Below are 24,090 nucleotides of genomic sequence, written 5' to 3'. Positions count from 1 at the left end.
AGAATGAGAATGAGAATAACTGACTTCCAATTCAGTTGTTTGGTTACGGAGAGTTCTGTTTTGATTCTGATTTAAGGAGTAAATGAAAATACCTCAATCTTCCAAAATTCAGTTTCGACTCTCCTTTAGTATTCAAATCTCATTTATTCCTATTCCAATTCATTCCGCTTGCAATTCAAATTTCAATTCCGGTTGCGAACCGAATGCACCCTTATTTCTTCCGTCCAACTATAGTTATCACTCTGGAACTCGACAAGGCTCACTCTCATCCGTTGCTCCTGGGAATGCTTTATAAGTTCTCGAAAATAGAAGAGCTAGCATACTCTCTGGTAGCCAATGTGAGGATCCGTGTGGGTATGTGTTTAGTCCCACATCGGTTATTCACAGAGAAAATTTTGGGTATTTATACAAGACTAAGGAATTCAAAAAAAAAAATTCTGGCTAGCCATTTGCGTGGCGTCCTGGGTTGTTACAAATAATATCAAAGTGGATCTGGCTCATGGCCAAAGCTTAATAAGAGCCAAGATAGCACACAAGAGGAGCAAAAGGAGTGGAGCAAAGAACTATAAGCGATGAAGGGTGTTCTTGGAGTACTAAAGGGTAAGGATGAAGAGGAGTGCATGAGATGAGACCAGTTGCTGAAGTTGTATAGGATTTTAACAGTCTTGGGCCTCAAATTGCCGGTCTAGCTCCAATCAGAGCTGGTTTTATTGGAAGTCCAACAGTCATGCCATGGTCCATAGGCCCGCTGCGCAATCCATTATTATTTCCCCATCCATTGAAATCAAAAGGATGCATATGTTTTACAAAAGAGAACTTGTTCGATCCCATGTTGGTTGTGCGCTCGAAAAATCTTTATTTATGTAAAAACAAGCAATCTAAATAATATTTTTCAATTGATTTTTTTAGACATGGTCTTAAATTGTTGCTAATGCTATTAAAGCTAGGGTGCGTACAAGGAGCTATATGGGTACGAGGTCTAAAGATTCTTTTTTTTTTTTTTGTTTTTAAAAAAAAAAAAGGCAACATAGAACTTGAGGGTGCATCCCAAAATGATAGAGAGAAGCTTATTATTTTTGATTAATTTATCTTTTTGTTGCACACTATCCATTCCCCTTCTTTTTTTTCTCTCTTTTTTTTTTCTAAGTGCACCATATATACATTGCCTTTTGAAAATTTCGTAAACCAAACCCCATCTTAATAGCAAGGAGTAGGAGCAAGTGTCAACAGTAGGAAGCAACACTTGAATGAGGAATTCAAATACTTGCCTAGCATTGATAAATAATCTCCGTTGCATGTAACGCAAAAGCCTTGGATGAAGATGATGCAAAACATCCATAGCATTTCAAACTCCTAAAAAAAAGAATCAACAATTCTATATACTTCCCATCCTTAATTAGCATTGTGTTACACCCTAGTAAATCTGATTCCACATATACAAGATAAATTTATACGAGGAGTAAATGTGTGTGACCAAGATTCTCCATGCAAATCATCCAAAACATCAGCCCCATTCACTCCTGAAAGGCTCTAAGAAGCGTAAAGAATCTAGGCAAGAACAAAACTTCAAATCGGATGGCAACCACGCGAGTCAGGACTAGCCCATCCTTTAGCCAATTGCACAAACGTTCCATGCAAGCGTTTAATCTACCATGCATATTGACCCCTCCATGCATGCATTTTTGCTCATGACCTGATTTCGTATACCATCAACCAATAAATCAAACGTCTATGCAACAACATTCATGCTCATCTATAGAAGATATCATTCGTTAGATTGAAAAATCAAGTTACTTTTTTATAAAAAAAAGAAGGAAAAAAACCACCCAATCCCACAGGACTGCTATGGATGGCCCAGGTTGTACCCTTGTTTTGGAGTCCTGGATGGCAACCATAATCTCCTCCGAGACTAGAAAGGTGGGAAGGTCGTGCTTTATATTAAATTCCCACCTCACAAACACCAATGGAGGGATCAAAGTCCTGAGTGGATCTCCAACAAAATACACTAGTTTTTGTAAGCCACATCCAAATTTAACTTAATCAACATTTGAAAGCCTAAACCAACAGCTGGAATCCTGTGGATTCGATCCCAATAGACACATGATCTCACCCATGGTCCAGCTCACTTTAGCAAGTTTAATTCATGTTTTGGGTCAGGCGAGTTTTTTTTTTTAATTGGTTTGGACCCAGCTTGACCACAAAATCCTGGCTAACTTTATAATTTTAATCTAGTTTTAAGAACCTAGATTGGGCCATTATGAATTTATGATTCAAATTAATATAGACCTTTTCCAATCACATTGAAACCAGCAGAAACTTTTGCAAGCACTAACACAATTTTGTGACCCACCGGTCCTTCCAACCAGAATTATTTAAGACCATTTGGCTTCGCCAAACTTGCTCGCAGCACAAAGAACGCGATCAAAGCAAGCGTGGTACGCCGAAAATCTCGGCTTTTAAAGGATTTAGTGGTTTTCGTATTCGGATGGTGAGTTGATGACGTGGTAGTCATGTTGAACACTTCTTCCTCGCATTATAGGCTGCCGAATTCTAGGCTTGTTTTGTTTGCCTTTTTTATTGAATGATTAAGTTTTGTTTGTGTCAATGGGGAATGCATCTAAATCTTCTTTGATTTCCAGAGTTGGCACATGTGGGATTTGAACCCAGTAGAGCCCCATCAACCCTAAAAAAAATGGAGGCACTAGGTCAACCTAGAATCAAGTTTTGGACCTGGTTATGAATCCAACGTATTCTTTCCCTTGTTTTCCCATCCGGACTTTCTATTGGCAGCATTTCTTAAACAAACAAACCAACCAAAATAACTCCTATTATGGTTCAAATTTGGCCCGAGGGTGACCACGCCGGAGGAGTCGGGAGGGAGGGGAGAGGGTACCGGTCGGGATGGAGGAAGGACGTCGCTTTCTGCGCATCGGCGGACCTGCATAAAGTCTCACTGGTAGAATTCCGGTGAGAGCTCTCAGATGATTAAGTTAGAGTGGGTCTTAGCTGATCCAGTCAAAAAAGGTCCTTAGGCATTACCTGATGGGGCTATTTATAATCCCCGCGGAGGTGCCCAAGTGGCGAAGGTATGGCCCGTCCTCATCATAGGAGGGAATGACGTAGGCCAGGTGGCGCATGTAGGTGCGCACGTGGATGCGGCCGTAGGTGAGGTCGGGTTCGCTTAGAGACTATAGCATTTACTTGGTGAAGTCAGCTTGGTGAGTACTGAGGTCGGGCCGACTTAGGGGCCGCGATATATGCTTGGTGAGGGCAGCTTGGCAGACGCTAGGGTCGGCCTAGCTTCCTCGGCTCGGAGGTCAGCTCGGTAGGGCACCCCGAGCTCGGGCTGGGGCGTCATTATGGATACATGTGATCGATGGGGCTTCTTCGACTCTTGGTCGATCCTGCAGAGCGCCCTGAGCTCGGGCCTGGGACGTCGTTATATTAGAGGCGATCGACAGGGCCTCTTCGGCTCTTGATCGATCATACGGGCTCATGGCAGCAGAGAGATCTGGTCAAAGTTAGCTCGGCCTTTGATGAGGTCCAAGGTTGGACTGGCGCCCAACGGGACCGAGGTCTGGTCTGCTCGGTGCTGAGGTCTATTTCGCTAAAATTGGGTGTTCCCACGCTGAGGTAGGATGATCCATTTTGCCTTCCATCAACTGCATTCATCTATTTGAAGTTAGGAGTTCTCCAAAGCCAACATATTAAGAGTTGTGTTGGGCTAATCTAGCCGATTTTAGTTTTTCTTTTTATTACTTTTTGTTAAAGTACTTTGTTGAATCGTTCATAAGCTTATGTCAAGTTTGTATGGAGATTTCTTTTTTTTTTGGTTGGGGGGAGGGGGTATATATTACATGGGCAAAATTGAGACGAAAACCAAAACACAGAATGCTTTCAAAAAAAGAAACATGAAAAATTTCAGAATGCTTTCAAAAAGAAATAGATTAAAAAAAATCAGAACTATGTTACCTTCTCCTCTACTTTGTTCAAAAAAAAACATGACCACAAGTTCACTGTAAATTAAGAAAAAAATCAAAAAAATGCTCTGATATTTAAGAAAATATTCAAATAATCAAAATTTTGTAAATAAAAAAATAAATATCAAAATTATTTATAAAATTATGGATACTCATCTAAGTAAATACAAATATGAACAATACAAGAATTATGAACAATTACATACATGTTCATCCATTCTGTCTCTTGGTAAACAAGATTAGGAGGTGGTTAAGATTTCAAAACTAATCCGCATAAAAAACAAGAACGAGAGAAGAAAGAAGAAAAAAATAAAAATAGGTAAGAAAGAATGAGAAAAAAAAAAGGAAAGAAAGGAATTGAAGAAAAATGAAAAAAATAAAAGATGAAGGAAAAAATAGATGATAAGAAGGAAAAAAATATATTTTAATGACAATAATTAAAAATAGGCCCTGGCTACCTGCCCAAAACATCAGGAGCAGTCGTCATACGACCAAGAAGGAACGCCGGGGTCAATCCTTCTGGACTCCATCGTTCAAGAAAGGTAAGCCACGGAGTATAAGGCGGGCGCGGAGATCCGGCTGCTCCTATCCCGAATATTCCCTCCTCCCGAAGGCTCTAAACCATTGAGATTGCGCGACGGCGGCGTGCGGTCCACGCGTTCCCACCAAAGTTTCGGTGCTCCCCCGAATATTCCCATCCTATCCTCCCCGATTCTTCTCGGAACCGCGCCTAGTGGTGGCTATTCCACCCACTGTAGAATAAATCCTCAGGGATAAAAAAAAAAGAAGAAGAAAACCAAACAACGGCAAAAGAAAACCTGAGTCCGCAGCTACTCCCATTTCCCATCACCACATGTGTCACATATTATTCCTCTGGCACCCCCTGCTCCCTATATATACCCCCCCTCTTTCCAAGCCATTGCATCCTCAAAATTCTCACAGAATAGAATTGCTATTCCAAGAGGAGTTGCGAAAGATTCGATGGCGGGGATCATCGTGGTGTTCGACTTCGACAAGACGATCATAGACTGCGACAGCGATAACTGGGTCGTCGACCAGCTCGGCGCCACCGAGCTCTTCGAGCGCCTCCTCCCGACCATGCCGTGGAATTCTCTCATGGTTTGTGCATCGATACCGCATCCCACCCGTTGCTTTCTTCTCCATTACAAATCCTATCCAGCTCAGTTCTCAGTGCATATTGTTGTCTTTTATAACTCTTTCAGGATAGGATGATGAAGGAGCTGCATTCGCAGGGAAAGACCGTCGAGGAGATCGCAGACTGCCTGAAGAAGGCTCCATTGGATCCTCATGTCATCGCGGCCATCAAATCGGCTTACGCTCATGGGTACGCTTTCTTGTTTCTTTTGCCATGGCCGATGGTTGCGACTCTTCCGTTGTTTACGCATTTCTTGTGCTGATGGGTGGTTCTTCTTTGGTTTAGGTGTGAGCTGAGGGTGGTGAGTGATGCCAACCTCTTCTTCATAGAGACAATCCTCAAACACCATGGGCTTCTTGAGTATTTCTCAGAGGTTAATACCAATCCAAGCTATGTGGATGAGGAGGGGAGGCTTAGGATCTTCCCTTACCATGACTTCTCTACCTCTTCCCATGGCTGCAGCCTCTGTCCTCCAAACATGTGCAAGGTAACTATTTTTTTAAGAAATCTTTAATTATTTGTTCACTATGGTGTTTTGTGTCATTGCATGATGCAAGGTGGAATCCAATGGTTGCTTATGGTAAATATTCTCTGACCATGAAGATAGAGGTTAAACCATGTAAATTTAGTGCCTTTTCAAGCCATAACTTCATCAATGTTTCCAAAAAATTTACAATTTTCTTATTATTTAAGTTGTAACTTTTTTCTTTCCTCCCTTCCATAATGCTTCAGAAAAAAGAGATCGAGAGTAGATCAATTTGGTTTGAACTTTGGAGGTCAAAACAGATTTTAATCACTTCCCTGAGCAAAGAATACAGAATATATCTAAGCCAAATACATGGCAAAGCATTGATGTAGACCTCTAAAACATTGTAATAACAAATTTGCCACACAGCTAAAAGTAAGATTTTTAGGAACCATGTTTGCAATGGAAAGTAACAGTGTCTTGAGTTGCTATAGCCCTTCTGTGAGTCTTGATTCTCTTATTACTTTGGTTCTCAATCCAATCCTTGATTTCGCCAAATACAGGGTAAGATCATCGAGCGAATCCAAGCACAAGCCTCTGTAGAGGGAAAGAAGCGATTCATCTACTTGGGTGACGGGAAGGGAGACTACTGCCCTTCTCTGCGGCTAAGTGAAGAAGACTGTGTGATGCCGAGGAAGGAATACCCTCTGTGGCAGCTCATCTGTGACAACCCTCAGCAGCTCAAGGCTGAAATCTATGAATGGAACAATGGTGAGGAGCTTGAAAGGATCCTCCTGCAGCTCATCAACAGGTTGATCGCCGTCGATCGCAAAAATGCTGCCCAAGTATTCTCAGTAGATTGCAAGTTTGAGAAAATTCCAATGCCACCCAATGAAGCTCTTCCCCTGCCTCTCAGGGTTCCTCACTAACCATGCCTGACTTGACCCTCAAATATCTCGCACAAGCGGGTCAATTTATTTGAATTATGGTCAAGGACCATTTTAGCACCATCCCCTTTTTTTTTAATTGTTTAATCTTGCTTTCCTTTTTTTCCCTCCCTCTTTCACCTCTCTGACCTGGTTTGTAATTTTACAGTGGAAAGAATGTCAGAGATGCAGATAAATTTTGCTGATGTTTTATTTGGTCTAAGTTTCATGTAAAATTCACTGAAGTTGTACTCTACTTCATAAACTGTGGAATTTTTATGCAAATGCATGAAGTATACCATAACAAACAGAGTTCTCTAGTATGGTTAGTGCCTTCATCATTCAGCTCAAGTTAAAGTTAGGAAAATAATGATAGGAGGAAACTAATTGGATTATCTATTACAGAGTTCATGTCTCCTGAATTTAAAACTATGGATATTATTCTTTATAATACTCAGCAAAAAGTTGCAGTAGTGCGAAAGAAACCTATATATTCCACTGGAATATAAGATCAACCTGACAACAGTTCTTCACAGATAGCCATTTTGTGCTGCTCCTGTGGCCATTCTGAAAAGTTCTACATGTATTCCACCCAAGCGTAGTACTAGCAAACTTTCAACAAATCGGCACATTATGGCAGCAAAGTCATGATCACACTTACATTCTCAAAGAAGAAAAGAACTAGTAAACTGAAGAAAAAGATTTGGAAAGGCAGAAAATATAAGATGTTCCTTGTCAAAAGAGCATCATAAACCCAAAATCATAGACATCATGATATGGCTTGTTTTGAATTTCACATAACGAAAGACCAAAGAATGATCATTCTTTGCTGATTATTTTACTGCTTAATTTTATTTCCAATGTTTGAAAGTAGTTTCAATGAATATTCTGATGGCAGCAACCTCAAACAACGAATCCTTACTGAAATTGCCATTGATCCTTATAATAAAGATTACTGCCATTATTTGTCCAGTCAGCCATTGTTTTTTTTGAGAATAAATCAACGTTACATCATCAAAGCCATTAAATCTGCTTATGGTCTTTGGTATCTTGTGTTCCTCATAAATTGCCTGGTTTTAGCTGAAAAAATCCTTTCTTTTTGTTTTTGTTGCAGCATTCTTGTTTTTAACATCTATTGGGTTGTTCTTTGATTCGGGCATGAAATGAGGGTGGTGAGTGATGCCAGCCTCTTCTTCATAGAGACAATCCTCAAACACCATGGGCTTCAAGTATTTTCACAAATTACCGAGTTAGTTTTTCCAAATCCCTTAATCAAGACAGATCGTATATCCAAATTAACTTATTTACGAAAATATCAAAGTACCTATATAATTTTGTACCATTTTCAGAGATAAAATACAACATGCTTAACAATTTAATCAAACAGATGCAGAAATCGTTAAAACTATTTTATCAGGCAATATAAATTAAAATTTTTCAAGATTTCTTAAAAAACACACTAAGATGTAGTAAATCGCTTATCTCATAGATGCCAATAATACCCCAGGTAAATCTAATCACTTTCCTGAGATTCTTGAAACATGGTAATCTAAATCACACACATGCATACACATACCTACATACATATACGTGGAATCAGTACCAAAATGATATTTTTAAAATAATTATTCGAATCCTCTAAAATTCCAAAATTGTAATATCTAACTACTACTTTTATAACAGGGTAACGAAACCAGCCCTGTTTTCTGTCGCAGGGCGGGGGTATGGGAGGTGGTATGGTGGAGCCCCTTAGGCTTAACTGAGAGAGAACGAGTGTGTATGTGTGTGTGTGTGAGAGAGAGAGAAGGACAGAGTGCGTGTGAGAGAGGGCGAGAGGGAGAGGGAACGCGTGAGAGGAAGAACGAGAGGGCTGGAAGCTCTAAGAGAGGATGCGAAATTAAAACAAAGCGCCGCCCCTTCCTCTCGTTCTTATCCACGGAACAAAGGGATGGAAGAGAGGAAAGAACAAAAAAAAAGCTTGCTCTCTCTGACGCTTTGTAGAATTGTAGCCGGGAAACAAAGGGCCCGGGGCGCAATCGAGAGAAGGGAAAATAGGGGCGCCGTTTCCCCTTGAACAGGGGATTCATCCCCTGTTTTCTCAGATGAGCTTCTGTCAAGTTTGTATGGAGAAATTATTTTTTTTTTTTCGGTTGGGGGGAAAGGGGTATACATTACATGGGCAAAATTGAAACGAAAACCAAAACACAGAATGCTTTCAAAAAAAGAAACATGAAAAATTTCAGAATGCTTTCAAAAAGACATAGATTGAAAACAAATCATGGTGTTCCGTGCAGTGTTCTTCACTTGGGAGCCCCCACCCCCAAGCTTCTTTAAGATAAATTTTGACGGATGTGTACTGGATGGCGGAAGTTGGGGAGGGGTGGGCTTCATCATCAGAAGGCCGGACTCCAAAATGATTGCAGCTGGAGGCTACCAGATCTTCGACATCTCGGTTCCGCAGGCGGAGTTGAGGGTAGCCCGGTATGGCTTGAGTTATATCTGATGATTTTTGCCTATATGTGTTGTAGTACTGGAGCGCGAGGGGTGTGGGCGATAGCCACCCGTTGTTCAAGGATATTCGGGCTATGGTGCGTGGGCAGATGGCCGTCCAGGCTAAGCATGTGTATCGTGAGGCCAACGGGGCAACAGATTAGGTAACCTCTTATGTGACTAACCATTCTGGGGAGACTCTTTGGCTAGGGGATGAGAACTTACCAGGAGCACTCCGGAATGTGTTATCTTTTGACTTTGTTGAGTGTATCCGTACCCGTCGTATAGGATACGTTCGCTTTAGCAAAAAAAAAAAAATCAGAATTATGTTACCTTCTCCTCTACTTGGGCACAAAAGAAAACATGACCACAAGTTCACTGTAAATAGGGGTGGCAAAATATGACCCGACCCGCCAACCCGACCCGTGTTCGACCCGCCATAAACAGGTTTGGGTTTGGCCTAAACAGGTTCGGGTCGTAAACAGGTCGACCCGTTTAACCTGTTTATTAATTGGGTCGGATACGGGTTTTAGATGTCTGAGCCGTTTAAACCGTTTAACCCGTTTAACTGTTGGGCAGGTTAAACAGGTCTAAACAGGTTAAACAGGTTAAACGGGTTAAACAGGTTAAATAGGTCTAAACAGGTTAAACGGGTCTAAACATGTCTAAACAGATCGGATTGGGCAGGTTAAACGGGTCAGGTTGGGCAAACAGGTTAAATAGGTCGGGTTGGGTTGGGTAAACAGGTTATCTGTTTATTAAACAGGTTAAACGGGTCGGGTCGGATTACCTGTTTAATAAACAGGTCAGGTTCAGGTTTGTAATTCCTGACCCGTTTAATAAACAAGTCGAGTTCAGATTTATAGTTTTCTGATCCGACCTGTATTTGACCCGACCTGTTTATGCCTGACCTGACCCGATTGCCACCCCTAACTGTAAATCAAGAAAAAAACAAGTCAAAAAACGCTATGATATTTAAGAAAATATTCAATTAATCAAAAATTTGTAAATAAAAAATAAATACTAAAATTATTTATAAAATTATGGATACTTATCTAAGTAAATACAAATATGAACAATATGAGAACTACGAACAATTACATACATGTTCATCTATCTCTTAGTAAACAAGATTAGGAGGTGGTTGAGATTTCAAAACTAATCCGCATAGAGAGAGAGAGAGAGAGAGAGAGAGAGAGAGAGAGAGAGAGAGAGAGAGAGAGAGAGAGGAGAAAAAAAATGAAAATAGATAAGAAAGAATAAGAGAAAAAAAAGAAGAAGAAAGGAAGCGGAAAACAAGAAAAAAATAAAAGATGAAGGAAAAAAATAGATGATAAGAAGGGAAAAAAAAAAAAGAAAAAAATATTTTAATGACAATAATTAAAAATAGGCCCTGGCTACCTGCCCAAAAAATCAGGAGCAATCGTCATAAGACCAGGAAGGAACGCCAGGGTCAATCCTTCTGGACTCCATCGTTCAAGAAAGGTAAGCCACAGGGTATAAGGCGGGCGCGGAGATCCGGCTGCTCCTATCCCGAATATTCCCTCCTCCCGAAGGCTCCAAACCATTGAGATTGCGCGACGGCGGCGTGCGATCCACGCGTTCCCACCAAAGTTTCGGTGCGCCCCCGAATATTCCCATCCTATCCTCCCCGATTCTTCTCGGAACCGCGCCTAGCGGTGGCTATTCCACCCACCGTAGAATAAATCCTCAGGGATAAAAAAAAAGAAGAAAACTAAACAACGGCAAAAGAAAACCTGAGTCCGCAGCTACTCCCATTTCCCATCACCACATATGTCACATATTATTCCTCTGTATACCCCCCCCCCCGTTCTCTCCAAGCCATTGCATCCTCAAAATTCTCACAGCATAGAATTGCGATTCCAAGAGGAGTTGCGAAAGATTCGATGGCGGGGATCATCGTGGTGTTCGACTTCGACTGGACGATCATAGACTGCAACAGCGATAGCTGGGTCGTCCACCAGCTCGGCGCCACCGAGCTCTTCGAGCGCCTCCTCCCGACCATGCCGTGGAATTCTCTCATGGTTTGTGCATCGATACCGCATCCCGCCCGTTGCTTTCTTCTCCATTACAAATCCTATCCAGCTCAGTTCTCAGTGCATATTGTTGTCTTTTATAACTCTTTCAGGATAGGATGATGAGGGAGCTGCATTCGCAGGGAAAGACAGTCGAGGAGATCGCAGACTGCTTGAAGAGGGGTCCATTGGATCCTCATGTCATCGCGGCCATCAAATCGGCTTACGCTCATGGGTACGCTTTCTTGTTTCTTTTGCCATGGCCGATGGTTGCGACTCTTCCGTTGTTTACGCATTTCTTGTGCTGATGGGTGGTTCTTCTTTGGTTTAGGTGTGAGCTGAGGGTGGTGAGTGATGCCAACCTCTTCTTCATAGAGACAATCCTCAAACACCATGGGCTTCTTGAGTATTTCTCAGAGGTTAATACCAATCCAAGCTATGTGGATGAGGAGGGGAGGCTTAGGATCTTCCCTTACCATGACTTCTCTACCTCTTCCCATGGCTGCAGCCTCTGTCCTCCAAACATGTGCAAGGTAACTATTTTTTTAAGAAATCTTTAATTATTTGTTCACTGTGGTGTTTTGTGTCATCGCATGATGCAAGGTGGAATCCAATGGTTGCTTATGGTAAATATTCTCTGACCATGAAGATAGAGGTTAAACCATGTAAATTTAGTGCCTTTTCAAGCCATAACTTCATCAATGTTTCCAAAAAATTTACAATTTTCTTATTATTTAAGTTGTAACTTTTGTCTTTCCTCCTTTGCATAATGCTTCAGAAAAGAGAGAGAGAGAGAGTAGATCAATTTGGTTTGAACTTTGGAGGTCAAAACAGATTTTAATCACTTCCCTGAGCAAAGAATACAGAATATATCTTAGCCAAATACATGGCAAAGCATTGATGTAGACCTCTAAAACATTGTAATAACAAATTTCCCACACAGCTAAAAGTAAGATTTTTAGGAACCATGGTTGCTATAGCCCTTCCGTGAGTCTCGATTCTCTTATTACTTTGGCTCTCAATCCAATCCTTGATTTCGCCAAATACAGGGTAATATCATCGAGCGAATCCAAGCACAAGCCTCTGTAGAGGGAAAGAAGCGATTCATCTACTTGGGTGACGGGAAGGGAGACTACTGCCCTTCTCTCAGGCTAAGTGAAGAAGACTATGTGATGCCGAGGAAGGAATACCCTCTGTGGCAGCTCATCTGTGACAATCCTCAGCAGCTCAAGGCTGAAATCCATGAATGGAGCAATGGTGAGGAGCTTGAAAGGATCCTCCTGCAGCTCATCGATAGGTCAATCGCAAAAATGCTGCCCAAGTATTCTCAGTAGATTGCAAGTTCAAGACAATTCCAATGCCACCCAATGAAGCCCTTCCCCTGCCTCTCAGGGTTCCTCACTAACCATGCCTGACTTGACCCTCAAATATCTCGCACAAGCGGGTCAATTTATTTGAATTATGGTCAAGGACCATTTTAGCACCATCCCTTTTTTGAAACAAAATTGTTTCCTCTTGCTTTCCTTTTTTTCCCCTCCCTGTTTCACCTCTCTGACCTGGTTTGTAATTTTACAGTGGAAAGAATGTCAGAGATGCAGATAAATTTTGCTGAAGTTTTATTTAGTCCAAGTTTCATGTAAAATTCACTGGAATTGTACTATACTTCATAAACTGTGGAATTTTTATGCAAATGCATGAAGTATACCATAACAAACAGAGTTCTCTAGTATGGCTAGTGCCTTCATCATTCAGCTCAAGTTAAAGTTAGGAAAATAATGATAGGAGGAAACTAATTGGATTATCTATTACAGAGTTCATGTCTCCTGAATTTAAAACTATGGAGATGATTCTTTATAATACTCAGCAAAAAGTTGCAGTTGTGCAAAAGAAACCTATATATTCCACTGGAATATAAGATCAACCTGACAACAGTTCTTCACAGATAGCCATTTTGTGCTGCTCCTGTGGCCATTTTGAAAAGTTCTACATGTATTCCACCCAAGCTTAGTACTAGCAAACTTTCAACAAATGGGCACATTATGGCAGCAAAGTCATGATCACATTTACATTCTCAAAGAAGAAAAGAACTAGTAAACTGAAGAAAAAGATTTGGAAAGGCAGAAAATATAAGATGTTCCTTGTCAAAAGAGCATCACAAACCCAAAATCATAGACATCATGATACCGCTTGTATTGAAAGAATGATCATTCTAAGCTGATTATTTTACTGCTTAATTTTATTTCCAATGTTTGAAAGTAGTTTCAATGAATATTCTGATGGCAGCAACCTCAAACGACGAATCCTTGCTGAAATTGCCATTGATCCTTATAATAAAGATTACTGCCATTGTTTGTCCAGTCAGCCATTGTTTTTTTTGAGAATAAATCAACGTTACATCATCGAAGCCATTAAATCTGCTTATGGTCTTTGGTATCTTGTGTTCCTCATAAATTGCCTGGTTTTAGCTGAAAAAATCCTTTCTTTTTGTTTTTGTTGCAGCATTCTTGTTTTTAACATCTATTGGGTTGTTCTTTGATTCGAGCATGAAATGAGGGTGGTGAGTGATGCCAGCCTCTTCTTCATAGAGACAATCCTCAAACACCATGGGCTTCAAGTATTTTCACAAATTACCGAGTTAGTTTTTCCAAATCCCTTAATCAAGACAGATCGTATATCCGAATTAACTTATCTACGAAAATATCAAAATACCTATATAATTTTGTACCATTTTCAGAGATAAAATACAACATGCTTAACCATTTAAACAAACAGATGCAGAACGTTAAAACTATTTTATCAGGCAATATAAATTAAAATTTTTCAAGATTTCTTAAAAAAGCATACTAAGAAGTATTAAATCACTTACCTCGTGGATGCCAATACCCAGGTAAATCTAATCACTTTCTTGAGATTCTTGGAACATGGTAATCTAACTCACACACGTGCATACACATACATACATACATGTACGTGGAATCAGTACCAAAATGATATTTTTAAAATAATTATTCAAATCCTCTAAAATTCCAAAATTATAATATCTAACTACTACTTTTATAAAAGGGTAAAGAACCTAACCCTGTTTTCCGTCGCAGGGCGGGGGTATGGGAGGTGATATGGTGGAGCCCCTTAGGTTTAACTGAGAGCGTACGAGTATGTATGTGTGTGTCAGAGAGAGAGAGAGAAGGACAGCATGCGGGTGAGAGACGGCGAGAGGGAGAGGGAACGCGTGAGAGGAAGAACGAGAGGCGGTGGGAGCTCTGAGAGAGGATGCGAAATTAAAACAAGGCGCCGCCCCTTCGACTCGTTCTTATCCACGGAACCAAGGCATGGGAGAGAGGAAAAAACCAAAAAAAAGCGCGCTCTCTCTCACGCTTTGTAGCCGGGAAACAAAGGGCCCGGGGCGCAATGGAGAGAAGGGAAAATAGGGGCGCCGTTTCCCCTTGAACAGGGGATTCATCCCCTGTTTTCTCAAAGTTGGATAAGACTGGCCATTGTCCCTTGGCATCCGGGCCTGGGCCGCAATTATGGGCCGGATTGTCATAATCATTCCCTGGAAGATGCGTCTCTTGTATTAATGGCAAATTCGCCCCGGGGCTCCAAATCTTGGAAATCTAAACTTCTTATGAATGAGAGAGCATTGGCAATTTGAGGGTTTGGTTTCATGCATTTAATATACCGAATGAGATATCAGACTAATATACTGAGAGTTTGTTCTCCAGAATAAATCATTTTGAAGAATGCATCGATACCATCGTATGAATGAAACTATTTGTATGTGACGTGAGTCATGCCTGCATCCATACCTGTTTGTGGGAAAGCCCGACTGGTGGTCCGTGGGGGAGGCCGGTTCATACATCATAATAGCCGAAGTCCAGTTTAAGCTTCTCAGAAAATTACTTCAACTCCCTGGTTTGTCTTCGAATTACATATAAATCCTCACGTTGCTAGCTAAGGCAAAGACCGCCGAGGTCAGTTTCTGTAAGAACGATACGTTGGGAGAATATATATTTATAGTCCCCTGATAAACTTCGAAATTATTTGTAAGTGCCTAAGTTGTTTGCATGGTATAAAGTTGGCAGGCTATGCCACTTGATTCATTTAGCTTCAAAAATAAGCTTGATCTAAGTTTTTCTCAAGCTGCGCGATTCATCTGACAGACCTAGTGGAATAGAGGTTGGTTGTGGATATTTTGTTTCTTGGGCTGGTCTTTGCAAACCTTCTTTCAACCAAACCTCTCTCCCCCCTCTTTTGTAGTAAGAGAGCACCTCCTTGACAAGTGGGACAGACTCGTGTAGGCCCAGGCCCAGGTCCAGCAGTGTGGATTGGTCCCATGGCTAGGAGCCATGCTGCTCTCAGGTAGCAAGACCAGGGTTAGGCCAGTAATTGGCCAGCTGGATGGTCCTGGTCTCATTGAACTCATATATGGCTTGGGGCCCGTATTCCGCTTATATATGGTGTCCATGGGTTGTGTTATGATGACCTAATTCATTATTACCATGATCCTCGCTGTATTGTAAGTTTATCCATCTTGAGCTTAGCCATCTCTGCCACCTTTTCTTCTGAAAAATTATATTCTACATGGCATGCACCGCCACTCATCCTTATGGATCTCATTCATTAAGTGCTTATCTCATTGACCGTTAAAGAGATGAGCAGTTGTGATTGATGGTATGGAGAAACATGCCGTGCATGCCGTATAGGATATAATTTCTTCTTGCCTCTGCATGAATTATCTTGTTTCGAGCGTCATCATTCCTTGACCTGGCTTTGCGGTTGCCTCAACCAACTACTTGGTACCTTGACGTTGACGAGAGTTAAAGCTTTAAGGGTTGGTATGAACAAGGGCTTCCTTGCCGCATCCTCCGCAAGCCCTAATATATTCGATTTAGCACAGCCTACTAATGATTTCCACAGGTAGCCTTGATGATGTGAGGACCAATAATACGTCACCACCAATAAAAATGTGGATGCCAGCAATTGAATTTAGCAGCTAGCAGAAATGATGGTGGTGACATTAAAGACCATTATCTGATATCGAATGCAACAAGCTAAATAAACTTTGGGTATTTTTTGACAGTGCTAATATCACCATGCACGACATTAGCAAGTGCAATGAGTGTGTGTTGGTGCGCCCCAAAGTGTTCCAAATTTTGGAGAGGACCGCATGGCACTCATTAACAGCTCTTCCCAGTGACAACATTCTTAATAAAGGTCAGAAAAAATAGTAACAGAAGAATAGATCTTAAGCAAGTGTATCAGGACTGAATAATTTATATTCAAGTCTGCCAATTTTTAAAACAATCCTTACGAGTTTCTACATCAGTAAGAAACACCACCAGTCAGCCAACATTCAAAGCATTGGATAAGAGCTCTTAAGAATATTACCTAACAACAATATAATCAAAAAACTTATCTATAACTAATGACAACCTTAATCTCTGGCTAATGCATGATTTCCATTGCTGTCCTGCATAGTACTCTACAAAGAAATAAAGAATTTCATCGCCAGCCATCCAAACTAAATGCTGAACTGTGCATCTAGGACTGAGTATATTGCTCATGTAATGGTAACAATTCAAATCTAAGATCTGTCATAGAAATCCAACATTTATATTGGGAAGTCATTTCCAAGCTTAAAGGGAGGTGACTTTAAGAGACGTGACAGGTATTGGAGGAGGCCCCTGAATAAAATGTATAGCTCCAGGCTGCACTGATCATATAGGCATAAATGATTCGAGAACTTATATCCACACAGCTTGTTTGATGCTTCAGACATCACCAAATGAACTACTCACTTCTTTGTAACCTCCGGCTACAAAAAAAGCTCAATAAGGCCAGCAACACAAATTCACCATGAAACAGTTCCACTCTCAAGCCCTTACAAGAAACACGAAGTCAGTTTCTGAAAGCAAATAATAACAATTAAATAGAAGGTGTACCAATAAAGGTATGATTCTAGGGATCATGTGAATGACCAGAAAAATCACAACAATTTTATGATTACTAACCCTTTGCTTTCTTTAAACAAAAGAATAAAATAATTACTACAAGGACGTTTCCATTGAATATGAAACCACACAACACAAGTCATGATTGAGGATGCCACTACCTCTTATTGTTGTCAGCTCATCATGAATAATGCAGATTTTACAGGCGAGCATGATGCCTACAAATGAAAGGAATAGATTCTCTTTGCTGTCCATGCATTCCCCTGGCTGCCCACCAGAATCTTTTCCTTTGGCATCTACACTCCCTAAGAAATCCATCCTAGGTGTCAAAAGAGCTCGTATACATATTTATATTATCAGCTACAACTTCAACATTACAAAATGTTGAAGCTATCTTTACTCTTTCTAAACCTCGCTCGCTGACTATGCCCATCACTATCAAATGTGAAGTGACACCCTTGTCTTGATAGGCTTTAGCTTCACGCCCATGCTTTCAGGCAACAGCAGATCTGGAGATATGCACCATGGACTGAGCGGGCTGCGTGGGCTGCCAGTAAACTGCCTTGGCCTGTAGAGCCCATACCCTATGAAGAAGTATTCCATGGGTATCAGCATGGCATGGGGTTGCTCCTCTGTCACCACTGATCCACATGCCTGGACCTGCATTGTATTCCCCAGAGAAACACAAAAAAATGCCAGCAGTGGGACTGAATAGAGCCCTTTCAAGCAACCATTATCCATAAATAAGGAAAAGCACCCAAGATGTACTGATTCAGTATATTACCTCGACCAAGGCACTGTATCTTCTGTCTAGTTTTGATGTCATGTGGAGGGCATCAGAATGGTATGGAGAATCTTCACCAACAAATATAAGTGTCTGACACTGTAGCTGATGTAATTGTTCTGTGATGTCATATCTCCTGCTTATAAATAGGCAAAAGTTAAAATGACAAAGGGTCTCTTTTAAAGTTGACATTTTATAGAGCAAAGGTGTACGGACATACCCATTAATTGATTGAAGAAACCGCCAGACATTTTCACTTGGCCTCTCATCCAACAACTACAACAGTGACAAAAATCATAGGAATCATTGCAAATGATCAAAAAAACCCCACCAAATGACAAAACAATGTAAAGCAATAAGAGAAAATCAAAACTCACACTTCTGCAAACTTGTACAATAGCTGACTCAGCGACCTGTCCACTTCCACGGACTTCCTGCCAACAAAGTCAGAAAGAAGAAACCATCAGACATCGGACAGATGGTAAAGTGAATCAGATATAAAGCTGTGAAACTGAAACTTGTTTACCTTACTAAAGTACCGCTGAAGTAAGAAATCCTTAACCAAGCCACACATGCCATAGAAATAGAGCAAATTGGAGATTACCTGAGGATCGGCGAAGATAGGATTCTATTCATCAGCTTAAACTGTGTTCTTTCTTAACTTACAAAAGGGATCTGACACGATACCTTATTAAACAACCACTCTGTCCAGGAGGGAGCCTTACATAGAGGAGAGACAAGTATCAGACCTGCAACACGCTCCTTATACTTTATCTGGAAGTAAGAAGTAAAACTTTAGTCATTGAAACAATAAACAGAGCAACATTTTCAAGTGGTACCACATACAGCAAAAAGGGTAAGGATATAAGCACCAGCCGTGACCCCCAAGCACATTACTGGACCTAACCTGGAAAGGATAAATTGAAAGGATGTAAAAATGTTAGATTTCAAATTGCCTTGCCACACATCTTCCATCCTAAGATCCACTCACACAAGCAGATATAGCACTTGAATATTACCCAAAAATATCAAGAACGTCAGCGATCTGATCCGCCAAATCATCGACAGAGGGTATGGGAACATCGGAAGAAATTGGAGCAGCTCCTAACTGCAACAACTCTTGAGGAAGATGACAAACTCATGTAAATACCATGTTCAATTTGATGGCAACAAACCATATTGAATAGAACTGTATGCAAGGTTATTTCTTATGGAAGCTGAAACCAAACTACTGACCTCGTGTCCTGGAGGACTAATATGATATATGCAGAAGTTGTGAAGAAGCAAAGAAGCAGCTTCAGGGCAAAAGAATAATCCTTGGAAGCACGATGCATCTGTTTATTTCAAAACAAAAGACAGAAAAGGGAGTAAAAAATCCCTGAAAACCATCAGGAAAATAACAAATAGGCAGTGTTACTGTAATTGAGTGAATAAATTAACTCAATCAAAAGGGAACCGGCGTAATTGCATTCTTGAATGAACCTTTAAACACGTACATTTTATAATCACTCCAAATGAAACATTAACAATGCACACATATGGAGAATAGGGATGACAAAAAAGAAAACAACGTTCACATAGAAAATGTTTCAGTGGAACTTACAGTTTAAAGCCACATCTGGATAGGTTACAAGTGCAGGCTTTTTCTGATCTCCAAACACAGCAACAGACACTGTGCCATGTCTTGTTTTTACAAAATGCTCCTGCAGGCCACCATAAAAATATCATTCTGTATTAAGAGACCAAGAAAGCAAAATGACGATGACTGAAATCGCATCCCATAAGAAAGATTGCAATAGAGGATGTTTAAAATAAACATTAGTGCAAAAATTAAAGTCAAAAAGATAAATAACAGATGAAGCACACTGTATAGATTTCAAGTTAATAGGTGTGTTGCAATAGGATTTTTTTTAAAAAAAAATAGAGTATTGGTTTGAAATAACTGCCAGACAATTTTTATATACAATATTCCCCAAACTACTTCACAGTAGAGATGTTTAACATAGAGCAACCAAATCAATGCAAATAGTTTAGTAGTAAAGAAGCTTGATATCTTCGGTAGCACCTGAATCAATCAACAGAATTATATCAGAACTCAATTTTACCGAGTCCCAACCTTGCAATAGAGAATAACAATATTGGCCTGTTGAGATTATCAAAGGAACGACATATAAACTTAGAAGCATAAGACATCAAAAGCAGATGATTGTAGATGGACCTAAGCATGGATCAATGGAACAATAGCATGGTGACGCTCAAAAATTTAAATTCAAAAAGACAATCCATTAGGGTTTGAAAACAACAAGAGCAGATTGAAGAATCGTAACAGAATTGAGACGAAGATCCACACAGAGAGCATCAAACTCATTGTGTAATTCAAGAATACAGCATAATAATAACTTTTGTGCCTTTTTATATGAACGAGGAAGTTTTTGCTACCTCTATTATATGCAAATTTATTTTTTGAGCAATAATATATACAACTTTATTTTAAAATTTTGCAATATGGAGACATGTCTTCTTGGCTTTTGGCTAGTTTAGAAGCCTTTTAATTTGTAATCAAGCAATTATAACACAAATAGTTAAAATAATACCCTGCCGACTTTTGAAGAAAGGAATAATCCTTTATTCCATTGTTCCAAGTAAAAAAAAAAAGAACTCAAGCAATCTAGCTTTCAACTGACTCTAGCATCATAAGGTCTAATATATATATAACTAAAACAATATAAAAAAAACTACAACCGAAAAGTACAGCCACATGAACATTAGCATTAACCATTAATAAATCAAAGATAGATTTACGTCTTCCAGTGATTAGAAATGTCAACTTATTTCTATAAGTTGAAAGAATTTATAAATTAAACAAAATCAAGAAAGGACGATTGTGTTTAGATTTTACGCCAACACACTAAAAAAGAAAACCAAACATGCAAAGCAACCCCAGTATTATCCCAGTTTAAAGTTTCCTGCACTTTTCCTTGAATTCCCCAAAAATGCAGCACTGATTAGAAGAACAAAACACTCCAATAACAGCTCTGCAGAAAAATAATACAAAATCCAAAATTTTATTACCAAAAAAACACTCCTTATCCAAACCACATTATGTCCTCGTAAATCCAAATAATCACCCAATAAAATCCTCAAAATCAACAAAATATAGCGGAAAAAAATCATAAACATAAAGAAACAACTTCTTATTGAAAGAACGTTATAATTTGTATCATCATAAATCCGGGTAATTCACACGATGAAACCATAAAAATCAACAAAAATAATAATAATAAAAAAACCAATATAAAGATCTGATGAAAATACATAACAGGAACATATACTTCTAAGAAAGAACCTGACCTTTCCACCGAGAGAGATCCTCTCCACATCGACCGAAACCGACCCACTTGATTCCCCCATTAGCCGGCTGAGGAGATTTCACGACCGATAACCGAGCCTTCCCTCCCCGGATCCCTTCCCCGCCTCTTCTCCGCCTCTCCCTTTCTCTCCCCGCCTCTCTCTCTCTCGGCCTCGCTTTTTTTTGTTTTAAAGCCCCCGAATCCCCTCCACGTTCTTGCTTATATACGAAGCGGCCCCTCCTCTAAATTTTATTTTTATTTTTAACCCCCCACCGACACCCCCTTATATTAATTTCTCTCTCCTCGACTCGAGTTTTCTCTCTCTCTCTAGCTGGCAGCCGGAGTCTTCCCGGCCCCCCGCACCCCATGAGCCATGAGTGAGGGTTGGATCACGAGAGGAACGATCAGAGCCGTCCGATTTGAGATGACGAGCTTTTTGGTGTTGTTGACCGGTTGACTTGTCGGAAACCGGAATGCAGGTGATGGTCCAGGGTTTGACTGTATGAGCAGGACCATGGGAGATCGTGGTGGTCGGCACCGTCTGATCGTGTGGTACAACTGATGAAGGGCCCGGCTTTGACGTGATTGGATTTTTGGCTTGCAAGGGTGGTGCCGGGTTTCTTGCTATGCGATTCGGTGCATGACACCTGTCAAATCCAACGGTTGAAAAAGAGAGGAAAAATGGTTCGTTTGCCGGAGTTGGTGGCCGTCGCCTTCTTAAAAAGAAGGGAACATACGATGATTACGGGGAGCGCGATCGCCTTAAATATATGACGGCCGTGGCCACCCTTTTATTCTTTAGAAAAATCAAAGTTTGATTTTTTTATTTTTTATTTTTATTTTTTGTACTTTAAAGCCTTGCACCCCCGAGATGGAATATTGTTGTATTTTTAATTCATTTAATATATTAAAATTAAAATTGCATGTCAATTAAGAGGGCGAAAAATTTTGGATAAAAAATTATTGCAAACAGCATTCAGACGAAGTTTTCTGGACACATCAGGATCTTTTATTACTTTGGCATTTTTTATTTTTGAATTTTGTTGACGGTACCCAAAAGTAATATAAACAGCCGTCGTAAAAAAAGAAAACAGTACAGTCATTTTTTTAATTATAAAAAAATAATTTTGACCACAAAAAATAAAAAAATAATTTTGAAAATAACGGCCGCTAGGTATCTCCGTTAAAACGGCAAAAAAAATGAGAGAGATACAGTAATCGGAGGGCACGCCTATGAATGGAAACCACGTTTTGCTTTACAAGACGGACAAAAGGTCTACCGCGAATCTCCGTACGATCCTGGCCATGTGATGATTGGACTCCAAGAGGGTCCAAATTAGTAGGGGGCGTTCGTTCAATCCCAGCTGTTCTACGACAATCATGGCATCGCATGAATAGAATGTACTCACTGTATATGATGATACTCACGGACATTTAGAAATAAAAGTAGAAGGATAATATTCGTGCAATTTTATTTTTATATTTGAACATATATCTCTACATATATATATATATATATATATATATATATATCAGTATTTGATTAATATTCGTTGTTCATATTCGTTAAAAAAAATAAATATGGATAGATAATTATTCGATCCATATCCAAATATTCGATTCTATGTGTAACTCTATTCAATTTTTATATGACATTTATTAACTTTTAAGAAAAATAAATAACTACATTAACATACTATTAACTTGATTTATCATCCACTTAATAATATCTTTGATTCTGTGGTCATAATGTTTAATTATCCAATTTATATTCGTATTTATATCTATATTTTTAGTATCCGACTTGTATCTGTATTCATTTAAAACAATTATAGATATAATTTTTTGCATCTGGCTAACATTCGTATCTGTATCTATATTTGTTAAACAAAAAAATATATCTGTATGGATATTTTTGTATCCGATCCGTATTCGATCCGATTTCATTCTTATACGAATATATTAGAAATATCTTAAAATAGACGTAAAGTTAAGCAAATTGTTTCCATACCAAAAACTGATGATTATATAGGTTGTAACGTATGCGAATCTACCAACCCAACTAGGTTACACCACATGCTATCCCATGTATTCGCATAGGTCTAATCAATTATAATCATCATATAATATATACATAGTTATGATTGAAAGACTTCCTCTCCCTCTCTCTAGCTCAATCGTGAATTATAGAGAATCTTAACTTTCCAATAATAATATGCATACATATAAATACATGTTTCATGTGCACACACGTATGCTCGCATATATATATATATATATATATATGATTTTTTTTGCAATATAATCTTTGATTAAGAATTTTAAGAATTGAAATAAATTTTAAAGTTACTATATAAATTTTAGAAAACAAAGCCATAAATATTTTAGACTATAACAATAAACAATTTCGAACACAAATACCTTCTTGTTGCCCCCCTATATATGGACAAAAATTATTATTTCAAAAATTGTAATCAAACCAAAAATGTTTTATCACGAGAAAGGGCTGACGTAAGGCTTTAAAAATGGTCTATTTCCATACATTGCAGGTAGACTGTAAATAGGTTCTTGGACTAATAATGGAAGCTTCTTGAAGTTACCATGCAGGAAGTTTTGCTTTCCAAATCCGTGCATTTTTAACTTGGGCTGCTAAGAGACAAATGCAGCTGAGCGGAGACCTAAAAGTCATGCCATGTGTCAGTGTTGCATTGGAAGGTTGAGTTGGTCGAATTGCTGGCAAGTGCTCGTCACAGCCTTTTGATCAGAATAACTGAGTCCTAACGTTCAAGCATGATAGGAGCAGACCAACCTATTCAAACATTCTTGAAGCAAATTTTAATCTCTCTATGTTGCTTCTTCCAGATGACCACAGGATGGCATTTGGTATAGAGCGATGATCTCAAAATCTTAAGTGATGTAGATGGAGATGACGAGATCATCATATTTGATTG

The 24,090-nt window shown here is 39.5% G+C and overlaps 3 protein-coding genes and 2 long non-coding RNA genes across 6 annotated transcripts; 2 read left to right on the top strand and 3 right to left on the bottom strand.

Moving 5' to 3' along the window:
- The first annotated feature begins 4,771 nt into the window (after positions 1–4,771).
- Positions 4,772–6,623, top strand: LOC103699233 (inorganic pyrophosphatase 2-like). Its single transcript, XM_008781278.6, has 4 exons — positions 4,772–5,099; positions 5,204–5,325; positions 5,422–5,623; positions 6,166–6,623. The coding sequence occupies exons 1-4, from the start codon at positions 4,962–4,964 to the stop codon at positions 6,529–6,531; spliced, it is 828 nt and encodes a 275-aa protein (XP_008779500.5). The 5' UTR covers positions 4,772–4,961; the 3' UTR covers positions 6,532–6,623.
- A 90-nt stretch (positions 6,624–6,713) lies between these two features.
- On the bottom strand, positions 6,714–10,645 carry LOC148702559 (uncharacterized). Its single transcript, XR_016396539.1, has 3 exons — positions 10,420–10,645; positions 9,244–9,316; positions 6,714–9,141 (listed from the first exon to the last, which is right to left on the bottom strand). It is a non-coding gene; the product is annotated as an uncharacterized LOC148702559 (long non-coding RNA).
- Positions 10,646–10,808: 163 nt separating this feature from the next.
- On the top strand, positions 10,809–12,874 carry LOC103711193 (inorganic pyrophosphatase 2). The gene is given in 5 exon segments (XM_008797249.5): positions 10,809–11,063; positions 11,168–11,289; positions 11,386–11,587; positions 12,104–12,353; positions 12,356–12,874. Coding segments are annotated over 5 exon segments (816 nt in total). The 5' UTR covers positions 10,809–10,925; the 3' UTR covers positions 12,460–12,874.
- Positions 11,860–14,499, bottom strand: LOC120112392 (uncharacterized). The gene is made up of 3 exons (XR_005513906.3): positions 14,133–14,499; positions 13,921–13,983; positions 11,860–12,610 (listed from the first exon to the last, which is right to left on the bottom strand). It is a non-coding gene; the product is annotated as an uncharacterized LOC120112392 (long non-coding RNA).
- A 2,591-nt stretch (positions 14,500–17,090) lies between these two features.
- LOC103711192 (protein NDL1-like) lies at positions 17,091–21,351 on the bottom strand. Of its 2 annotated transcripts, none has more exons than XM_008797247.5 (11): positions 21,141–21,351; positions 19,393–19,492; positions 19,026–19,123; positions 18,809–18,897; positions 18,636–18,696; positions 18,477–18,563; positions 18,316–18,393; positions 18,167–18,223; positions 18,010–18,065; positions 17,790–17,925; positions 17,091–17,665 (listed from the first exon to the last, which is right to left on the bottom strand). In XM_008797247.5, exons 1-11 carry the CDS (start codon positions 21,198–21,200, stop codon positions 17,444–17,446), a joined length of 1,044 nt encoding a protein of 347 aa, XP_008795469.1. In that variant the 5' UTR covers positions 21,201–21,351; the 3' UTR covers positions 17,091–17,443. The 2 variants fall into 2 exon arrangements, with proteins under 2 accessions (XP_008795469.1, XP_008795470.3); XM_008797248.5 differs by having other exon boundaries at positions 17,495–17,712.
- Positions 21,352–24,090: the final 2,739 nt, after the last annotated feature.

Source organism: Phoenix dactylifera, chromosome 9 (genome assembly GCF_051530095.1).
Source record: "Phoenix dactylifera cultivar Ajwa chromosome 9, Ajwa_hap1_PhDact_Kaust_v1.1, whole genome shotgun sequence".
In the NCBI taxonomy this organism is placed as follows: domain Eukaryota; kingdom Viridiplantae; phylum Streptophyta; class Magnoliopsida; order Arecales; family Arecaceae; genus Phoenix; species Phoenix dactylifera.
This window is presented reverse-complemented; position numbering and strand designations above follow the sequence as displayed.

Bases quoted from the DNA above. Each gene is read 5' to 3' on its own strand.
- LOC103699233 (XM_008781278.6), top strand. From the start codon at position 4,962: ATGGCGGGGATCATCGTGGTGTTCGACTTCGACAAGACGATCATAGAC. The intron at 5,100-5,203 runs GTTTGTGCATCG...TAACTCTTTCAG, and splicing joins TGCCGTGGAATTCTCTCATG to GATAGGATGATGAAGGAGCT. The intron at 5,624-6,165 runs GTAACTATTTTT...CGCCAAATACAG, and splicing joins GTCCTCCAAACATGTGCAAG to GGTAAGATCATCGAGCGAAT.
- LOC103711192 (XM_008797247.5), bottom strand. From the start codon at position 21,200: ATGGGGGAATCAAGTGGGTCGGTTTCGGTCGATGTGGAGAGGATCTCT. The intron at 18,898-19,025 runs GTCAGTAGTTTG...GAGTTGTTGCAG, and splicing joins TTAGTCCTCCAGGACACGAG to TTAGGAGCTGCTCCAATTTC. The intron at 18,564-18,635 runs GTATGTGGTACC...TCTTACTTCCAG, and splicing joins ATATCCTTACCCTTTTTGCT to ATAAAGTATAAGGAGCGTGT.